General features: G+C 55.0%; 1 protein-coding gene across 1 annotated transcript; it reads left to right on the top strand.

Annotated features, from left to right (window-relative positions):
- Window positions 1–345: 345 nt before the first annotated feature.
- On the top strand, window positions 346–9,180 carry MAF1 (MAF1 homolog, negative regulator of RNA polymerase III). Its single transcript, XM_054985096.1, has 8 exons — window positions 346–647; window positions 5,357–5,498; window positions 5,939–6,067; window positions 6,293–6,458; window positions 6,985–7,106; window positions 7,249–7,368; window positions 7,471–7,590; window positions 7,711–9,180. The coding sequence occupies exons 2-8, from the start codon at window positions 5,416–5,418 to the stop codon at window positions 7,730–7,732; spliced, it is 762 nt and encodes a 253-aa protein (XP_054841071.1). The 5' UTR covers window positions 346–647; window positions 5,357–5,415; the 3' UTR covers window positions 7,733–9,180.

Below are 9,180 nucleotides of genomic sequence, written 5' to 3'. Positions count from 1 at the left end.
AGCGCCGTTCCCAGGCTGCAGCTTCGGCGCCTCCACGCTCCGCTCGCGCCACACGCGGCGCGTTCCGAAGAGTTCTGCGAAGCCCCGCCCCGCCCAGTGGGCGTGGCCCCCTCCACGCCCGCCCCCTCGGCTTTTGTTCCTCCGCGGGCCGAGCGGCGCCCCTGAGGCCACAGCCTATCCTCACAGAGGCGGGCACGGATGCTGGTGATCGACGTCAGGGCTCGCCAATAGCCTCGCCAGGGTCGCGCGATTGACACCGCTCCTATCGAATAGGCGTTCGCGAACTGGCAGGCGCCCAATGGCGGCGCGCGGCGGGCGGGGCTCCTGGCTCTTGTTGTCGTCCAGCTCCCGAGCGAGAAGGGTCCCGCCGTTGGCTTCGCTCCGTGGGCAGGCAGGCGGGCAGGCAGGCGGCGGCGCTCCGGGGGCTCCAGCGGCCGGCAACAGCGTCCCGAGCAGTCGGGGACATGTCTTGGCGGGCGGGGCCCCGGCGGGCCGCTTGGAGGCGACGGACGGCGACGGCGGCTGAGACGGCGCTGAGGCCGAGTTCGCGTTCCCTCTGGAGACTGCACCGCTCGACGGTCTTCCGCCCTTGAAGGCGCCCGGCCGGCATCGGGAAGGAGGAAGCGGCCCCCGGGGCGCCCCAGCAGGTTTGTGTAGCGGGAGGGTTCGGAGGCCCTCAGTGGGGTGGACTACGATTCCCAGCATGCCTCGCGCGGAGGGCCGCCCCGCCGGAGTAAGCGGGAGGCACGCCGGGAGCTGGCGTCTCTTGGCGCGGGGCATTGTGGGAGGTGTAGTCCGTGCTGCGGCCACGGCCCGGAGGGGAAGCGGGGCGAAGAGCCTCCTTCTCCCGAGCCGGCTCCTCCCGGGCTCAGTCCCGAGTCTTGGCTGCGGCGTGCAAGGCCTTTCCCCGGGCCTGCTCTCTGCCCCGGGCCTCTCCCGCGTGTCCTGCCGCAGCAGCTCCGCTCGCAGGTGCCGCCGGCAAGGGGCCGTTGTCCCCCGCTCCCGCCTGTGTCCGGGGGCCGCCTGCGGTGACCCCATCTTGGGGCCGGGCCTGGCTGAGGAGGTGCCACAAAGCCCGCGGGATCGAGTTGCTCCGAATGTCGTCTTTTTCTTTTGATAAATGGGATGACGGGGTTGCTGGGGAGGCGATGAGTTGGTGGGCTTCACACCTGTGTGTGGCCTGTGCTGTTTGTTGCTGTGTGCAGTACCTTGTTCTCAGCGCGCTATACTTGTGCTTAGCTAATGCCACTTCCTGCTTGTTTAATGCTCGTTCTTTGCTTCAGATTTTTGCTGTCACAGCCCTATTACATTGCAGTGCCGTGGCCAACGTTGTGTAATCCACCTTGAGACTAAGTGAGAAGTCGAGATATAAAGAAATAAACTAGGGTGGCGACCATGTGGATGTGGAATTCTACATCTTCCTGGTTCTGCCCCTCTTGGTGCCATTTTCCTTGCCCCGTTGCAGTCACGTCCCACCCTGAGGACTTTAAAAACTTTGCTATTAAATATCATTATAGCATTCTAACAGTGCATTTATTAGATTATCTGAAACCCAGCTTTCTTCTCCAGAGAGCCAGTTTGGTGTAGTGGTTAAGAGCGTGAGGCTGTAATCTGGAGAACCAGGTTTGATTCCCCCTCCTCTACTTGAAGCCACCTTGGGTCAGTCACAGCTCTCTGGAGCTCTCTCAGCCCCACCCACCTCACAGGGTGTTTTGTTGTTGTTGGGATAATAATGACATTCTTTGTAAACTGCTCTGAGTGGGTGTTAAGTCATGCTGAAGGGCGGTATATAAATCGAATGTTGTGGTTGGTTTCTAGCCATTTGTGGAGATGTGCCTTTCCACGTCTATCACTAGAAGAAAAGGAGCTGTCAACTGCTTTCTTAAAAATGTGTGCCCCAGGCGTTAAACCTGGGTGTGTGAGCCCTACCGCTGCTTAAAGCTTCCTCTCCAAAGTTTCCCTCCCTGTGTTCTTGGGCCGTAAAGCTGGACATCGGCCTGTTCCTTGACTCCATTCCGTGCTGTTTAAGCAGCCACAGCTGCAACAGGGAAACCACACAAGCCTGTTTCTGCATGGAAAACACCATTGGCACTTCCGTTACATTGAAGGAGGACGAGCCAGACGTGATGGAAGGCAGAGTGTCTTGGATTGGTGCCTTCCCCATAACGTTCTTTGGGAATTTTGTCTGGCATCGATGTTGATGTTGGCTCTGACTGTGACTAAAAGTGTGACCCTTTCCGTCATCAGCCTCCTTCACACCCCCGGCCCACGTGCAAGGGTCCACTCTGACAGGGAGGGCTCCCCTTTAATGCTGTGCTGCCCCTGAGCTTCGGAGGAGCCTGCTCCCCCTGCCACGGAAGCACTCTTTTTTCCCTTGGGCGTAACTGAGGCTCGGGGGAATTTGCTGCTTTTCTTCTGTGCCTTGAGAAAAGAAAAAGGTCTCCCTGGGGCAGCTCTGAGGTCTTAGGCCGGGTTAGAAGGTTCAGACGCTCGTGGACTCCGGAGCACTTTATCCTGGTGATGCCTCACAGAGAGGCGCCCGTCCCGGGGGTGACTGGAGGCCGAGAGCGAATGCTGGCGTGCAGCAGGTGACCCGCAGCCACTCCCCCGCCCCCCCCGCCCCCAGTCTTTATACCCTGTATGATGTTGCACTCTTTCCATGTCTTGGCTTCCTTTCCCCCAGATGTTGATCTCTGTGAATGTCTCATTTTCAGTCAGTCTTACCTGTCATCCTGTTTAAAGCTCTTCCCTCTCCACCCCTCATGTCTAAATTGATTCATTTTTTAATTTACTTTATTTATAGCCTGCACTTCTTGCTGAGATTCAAGGTGAATAAAGCAGTGTAAGATAATGCAGTCTGATAGCATGAGAAGCCAATGCAACTAGGATCGCTTAACTTAAAAACAATGCAAAAAAAGTATCAAACATAATATGTCATAAACTGGAAAAAATGTAGTAAGAACATCATAAGTATGAAGCCAGTGGAATATCCTACAATATCCTACACAGTTGTTCAAAGTTTTCTCTCCAAAGCGCCCCTCCCTGTGTTCTGGAGCCCCTGAAGCCCCACAGTGGCCTGTTGCTTGACTTCCATTTTCTGTCCCCTGCCCCAGCTTATCTTCCCTTGCATGTCCTTGGACCAGGGACCAAGGTCAAGCCAAGGAAGGCTTTGATGTCCTAGAAGGGCTTTGATGTCCTAGACGGGCTCTGGTTACAGCAGGGAGTGAGCAGGCCTGTGGGGGTCAAGTTTCCATAGTTGAGGAAGAGAAACTGAGAGGACTCTTGCTGGCTTGCAGGGGTGTGCGTGGGTGCTTAGCTGGTGCCACGGTTTCTAGCCCTTCTGATCAAAGAGCTGTCTAATGCAGCTGTCCTGTTTCCAGAGGGGGACAACCAGACATTTCTGGGAGAAATTTTGAAAAAAAAAATTTAAAATGTGAGGAAACAGAAATTTATGGGGAAATTCAAATATATAAAAAACATTCCTATTAAACTTAAACTTATTTTTCTGATTTAACAACATAAAATGTGTCATATTTAACATATAAAATGACCTGTTTCGTTGGTATATTAAAATGATCTGATCTATAACTTAGTAAACCTATACAAATGAAGAATCAGGCTGTTTCTAGAATTTTAAAGTAAAAACTTTTTTTTGTAATAAAAATGGCGACTATAGCAGGCACTTGAGAGAGTTGGAAACTGCTGCCCCCCCTGTGCCCCCCCCCCGTGCTACGTCTGCATCCGTATCTTCGTTTTTGCCTTCTGAGAAGCCGGGGGGGGGGGTGAAGGGGCAGGACTGAAACAAGAAGACAACGTCTTTAGTTTAAAAAAAAAATCCTATTGCGTGGACAGAAACTCTCGTGCAGTTGCAATAGGTAGGACTGTCAGTACATTTGGAATATTAAGCTACATATAAAATGGGAAACACTGTACTCTTTAATAATGTACTATCACGGAACACGTTACAGAATATTGATGGTTACCAAAACTATTTACATTGAACTAAAAAAAACTTGAAATGTTGTCTATGTCAATAGCATACACAGGAATTACCATTATCTAAGGCTGTTGATTGTCTTACATAAAAAATGTCACACTACACATTTCCAGTAGTTTTACCTTAAAAACATTTCAAACATTCCAAAAAGGAGTAAAAATCCTTTTACTCCAGAAAGGAATAAAAATCAAAATTGTTCTCTAAAACATCCCAAGTTTTTCTTGATAAAGCTGAACGTAGACTTTTCATGCTGTTTGTCTTTTTTTGTCATCTATATTCCACCTTTCTCACAGAGACTCAAGGCAGATTACATAGTGTGGGATTAGTACAATCAGTGGCAAGGACAAGGGCAGGCAATTCCATACAGTGGCAAGGACATTTCCATAAACAATGTCATGGGGTAAATGAATACGAGTTTACAAAGACAGAGCATTAGCAAGGATCCAATATGGGGTTGAAGAATTGCTGATGCTTACTACAATCTCACTCTAGCCTGGAAGATAGCTTCTTATCTTGACACGGCCGACATGGCCACCTGGATCCATGCTATGGTAACATCAGAATTTTACGTTGGTCTCCCATCTAAGTTAACTAGGAGGCTCCAATTGGTGCAAAATGCTGCGGCTCGGTGGTTAGCAGGAGTGAGCAGGCGCTTGAACATCACTCCCATCCTGCAGTCGCTCCATTGGCTACCCATCAGTTAACATGCTCAGTTCGAGGTATTGGTTGTTGCATACAAAGCTCTTCACAGCCTTGGTCCAGCATACCTACGGGACCACTTCCCTCCCTTTGTCCCTCCACAGCAGCTTTGCTCATCTGAACAGGGTCTCTTGCAGGTGCCAGCCTGTACACGGGCGAAATCAACAGCAGCCCGTACATGGGCCTTCTCTGTGGTGGCCCCTACCCTGTGGAACGGCCTGCCTGAGGAGGTCAGGAGAGCCCCCACACTCCTGGTTTTCCCACAAACAATACAAAACTGAATTATTCAAAAAGGCCTTTTTCTCAGCTAAGAGGGCGGTATTGTAGGAAAGGGGTCCCAGGTGTTTCGCTAATGAGTTAGGAGCCATAGATTTCACCATTACTTTGCTTTACATATTGTCTGTTGCTTTAAATATGTACTCCTATATGCTTCATGTTGTTTAATGTAAGTCCTAGAATGGATTATGTTCTGTTTCAGCAATCCTTCAACCCCATATTGTATCCTTGCTAATACTGTGTCTTTGTGAACTTGTATTCATTTACCCTGTGACATACACATGGAATGGGTAAAACCTTGTCTTAAGAAGCACTTCACATTTTTTTCAGTTCCTCCAAATTTTCCAGTTTTTCCACCAACACTCTGCTCTCTGTCTCTGCCAGCACGTTTCTGCCGCGGAGCTAAGACATTGAGGATTATTCTGGCCCCAGGAGGCGCAGCAATGAAGCTATTGGAAAACTCACGTTTTGAAGCTCTAAACTCTCAGCTGACAGTGGAGACAGGAGATGCGCACATCATTGGCAGGTTCGACTGTGAAGCAGGAATCTTGCTTGTGCATTGAGGCTCTGGGCCTCCAGGGTGCCTGGGTGGGTGGAGGATCAGAGGCCTCTTCTAGTCCAGGAAGGAGGGCTGGGTTGGTTTGGAGCAGTAAGGGAGGGCTGGCTGGAGGTGGGGCATGGAGTGGCTGTGTCCCACTCCCCGCCCTCAGCTGCTGTGCCAGCGGGCTGAGGAACCTCAACATGGTGTGGCTAAAAGTCCAGGGAAGCCATTGCCATTCACAAGGGGGGGGTGCAACCTGTTGGGCCCTTCTGGGCTCGGCCGTCAGGCCTTCCGTCATCTCGAGAGCTTATCTTTGAGTCTTGTGGGCTCAGCCTGTGACCTGTGGCCCCAGAGGGATGTGGGGCACCACTAGAAACGCAGGGCTGCTCTCTCCACTTTCTTCAGAGCTTCATGTCTCCCTGCAGGATCGAGAGCTACTCATGCAAGATGGCTGGGGATGACAAGCACCTCTTCAAGCAGTTCTGCCAGGAGGGCCAGCCGCACGTTCTGGAGGCCCTGTCGCCCCCACAGACCACGGGGATCAGCCCCAGCAGGTATGCATGCCCCAAATGGTCCCCTTCTGCAGCACTGAGCCATGGGATAGAGGGGGGCACCCTGAGTGCGGGGAAGGGGGAGGCTGAGGGGCAGGGCGGGAACGGCTTGCCTGCCAGCTCTCCTCCAAGCCACCTGGCTCGTCCCTGCCCCCGGCCTGGAGTTGAAGCCCTTGGGGGCTGAGTGGAGGAGCGCTGGCCCTCACGATGCCACGTCGTGCCTGTTAGGCTCAGCAAGAGCCAGAGTGGTGATGAGGAGGGGCCGCTCAGTGACAAATGCAGCCGCAAGACTCTCTTCTACCTGATCGCAACGCTGAACGAGTCCTTCCGTCCTGACTACGACTTCAGCGCTGCCAAGAGCCACGAGTTCAGCCGGGAACCAAGCCTCAACTGGGTAAGGGGGCCGGTGCTGGTCTTCCAGGTCCCTTTGGCCTGCTCTCCCTCTCCAGGCCCCACATGAGGCAGCTGCTCACGTTGCTGCGCCTTGGGCAACATCTGCCACTCTCGCCAGCCCTTCTGGGGAGTTTCTCCCCACAAGTTGCTTAAAAGTGACCTAGACCAGGCGGTCTGGGATGTCCTCACCAGACCAGAGAGGCAGGCTCCCCAGATTGTCCCTCTTCCTATGCTGAGCAGAGAAGATGGGTGGGAATAGGCCCTGTGTCTTGAAGGCTCCCCCTGGCCTGTGCTTCTTTGCTGGCCTGTGCCGCTGGGCATGATGACCCTGGCTGGCCTTTGTGTCCAGGCAGGGCTGAGCTCGGGGGTTCCGTGGGTGGCATCCCTCCCTCCCAGACCGGGGCCTTTCCAAGCCTACCCGTGCCCAGCAGAGTGGGAGTGTGTGTGTGTGTGGGGGGGGGTTGTGGCTCTGGTGCTTCCCCCACAAGCTGCAAAGAGCCCACTGGGGCTCTGCTCTCTCTCGGCAGGTGGTGAATGCTGTGAACTGCAGCCTCTTCTCTGCTGTGCGGGAGGATTTCCCGGCCCTGAAGCCTCACCTCTGGGACGCTGTGGATCAGGAGATCTGTCTTTCAGAGTGTGACATCTACAGGTGAGCGCTGGAGCGGGGGGGGGGGGGGCGGGGGAAGCAGAGCCAGCCCCTTTGTGCTGTCTGGAGGGAGAGGAGCACACCTGGGCTGAGGTCCCCCCCTCGCCCCCCAACTCACATGGCTTGAGCCTCTTCTCTGCTGCAGCTACAACCCGGATCTGGACTCGGACCCCTTTGGAGAGGAGGGCAGCCTGTGGTCCTTCAACTACTTCTTCTACAATAAACGGCTGAAGCGGATTGTGTTCTTCACCTGCCGCTCCATCAGGTGAGGAGTGGGCCAGGTGGAGCTGGGCTGCTGCTCCCCTCCCTCCCTCCTCTGGGACTTCCTTGAGCTATCCGTATCCTACGGGGCACTTTGTCTTCCCAGCGGCTCCATGTACCCCCGCCCGGAGGCAGGAAATGAGCTGGACATGGACCTGAGTGAGGATGATGCGGCAGAGACTGCTGAGGCCTGCGACCAAGAAGGGAGCAGCATCGAGGAGGACCGGTGAGCGGCCCAGCACTGCAGTCTCTGGCCCTGCAGTATGTGGGGGGGGACGCTTTCCTTGGACTAGAGCTGGCAGGCGGGCCAAGCCCTGAGGATCACTTCTGCTTCTTCTGTCCGCAGGAGGCAAGTGATGTGCATGTGACGGCCTGGACTGCCCTTTCCCAAGGATGACACCTCCTCCGGACTCCCCCCTCCCTGCCGACCCAGCCTCCTCTGGCTCTGGCCGCCTGCCCTGCGGGTGCTGCGTGATCCGTCGGTGCCTCGGGCTGCCTGTCGGCCCCCCAGTGCTCTTGCTGTGCAGCAATGGAAACCCTCTTTTCAGACCAGGGCCGGCCGTTCCTGAAGCACTTCCTGGCCCAGCCTGTGGCCGAGAAACCGTTCAGAGTCCCGTCAGTGGGGAGTGGGGCAGGGCCAGGCCTCCCGTTGCTCCCAGTGCTGCATCTCCTGGGACTGGCTGGCTCTGGGAATCGTCCGTCTGTTTCCAGCGTGGTCCGTTGGGCGGCTTCTTGGCTGTGGCTTTGGGCGCCTTTTTACATTTCCTGCTGCTGCAGCAGATGCTGAAGGTTGTTGGATGAAAGGTGGAAGCTGGACTAGTGGGGGGAAGGTCCCCCCCCCAACCCCCGTTCTGAAAACTTGCCTGAGACTTGTGGCACTGAATGAGCGGAAGGAGGCCTCGCTGGGTGGGAGCTGGGCTTGAGTGCGCTGCCAATGTCACTTTGCTTTCCGAAAGCCTTGAGAGTTTATTTTTGTATTCTTGCCCCCGAACCTGTGGTGGCGTCCCGTGGGGCAGAGCTGGGGCCGGCCCGCCTTCCATCCCTGCTCAGCGAGTCCTTCCGTTCTCCTCCCTTCTCTGGCCCGAGGGCTGGTTGAGGGGAGCGTGTGGTGCTCTCGCCCCTTTGGCTGGGGCAGCAGCTCTCTGTGCCCCTCTTCTTGCCCCGTTCCTTTCTCTCTTCCATGATGTGCAAATGTCCCTTCTCCCTCCCTCCCTTGTTCTCAGCCCTGACTCAGCTACCCTAATGGGTGCTGTTCTTGACCTCTGGGCCGAAAGGGGGGGGCTTATTTTCCTCTGGCCTTAGAGGTAGCAGAGAGGAAGGATTGCTTGTCCGGCCGCAAACCCGGGGCACCTGAATGGGCAGGGGCCCCCTCCCCCCCTTGAGCTGGTGCTGGCTGGAAGAGGGGCGGTGCTGGGCAGTATTTCTTCACTGAAGCATTTGCTGAAGGGAGCTCTTAGAAAGCAGCCTTTGGGCTTCTCCCTCCCCGCCAGGCCTGGGTGCTTGTCAGAAAAAACAGTCTTTGAAGTGGGGGGGGGGGCTCTGCTTCCTAGGCCTTGGCCCAGGCGAGACACTTCCACTCACTCTTCTCTTCTCCCTACTTACAGTTGGCCAAGACCCCTCCTCTGGGAGCCGCTGGGGCTGGCCATCCCCTCTGCCTCTTCCTGCCTTTGCATTCCTCACACTCCCCCTTGCAGGCAGCCCCTGACTTGGGCTGTTCTTTGCCTCCCCCCCCCCGCTTGTTTGCCTCCTCCGTTTGTTTTAACAATGTTGCCTAGTAATTTACTGTTGCAGCTATAAAGTTTTTCTGTGGTTTAAA

This window comes from Eublepharis macularius, chromosome 7 (assembly GCF_028583425.1).
Source record: "Eublepharis macularius isolate TG4126 chromosome 7, MPM_Emac_v1.0, whole genome shotgun sequence".
Taxonomy (NCBI): domain Eukaryota; kingdom Metazoa; phylum Chordata; class Lepidosauria; order Squamata; family Eublepharidae; genus Eublepharis; species Eublepharis macularius.
Note: the sequence above shows the minus strand (reverse complement) of the source record. Positions and strands in the feature narration are given on the sequence as shown.

Coding starts and splice junctions, on each gene's coding strand:
- MAF1 (XM_054985096.1), top strand. CDS start 5,416: ATGAAGCTATTGGAAAACTCACGTTTTGAAGCTCTAAACTCTCAGCTG. Junction 5,499..5,938: donor GATGCGCACATCATTGGCAG/GTTCGACTGTGA, acceptor GTCTCCCTGCAG/GATCGAGAGCTACTCATGCA. Junction 6,459..6,984: donor GGGAACCAAGCCTCAACTGG/GTAAGGGGGCCG, acceptor CTCTCTCGGCAG/GTGGTGAATGCTGTGAACTG.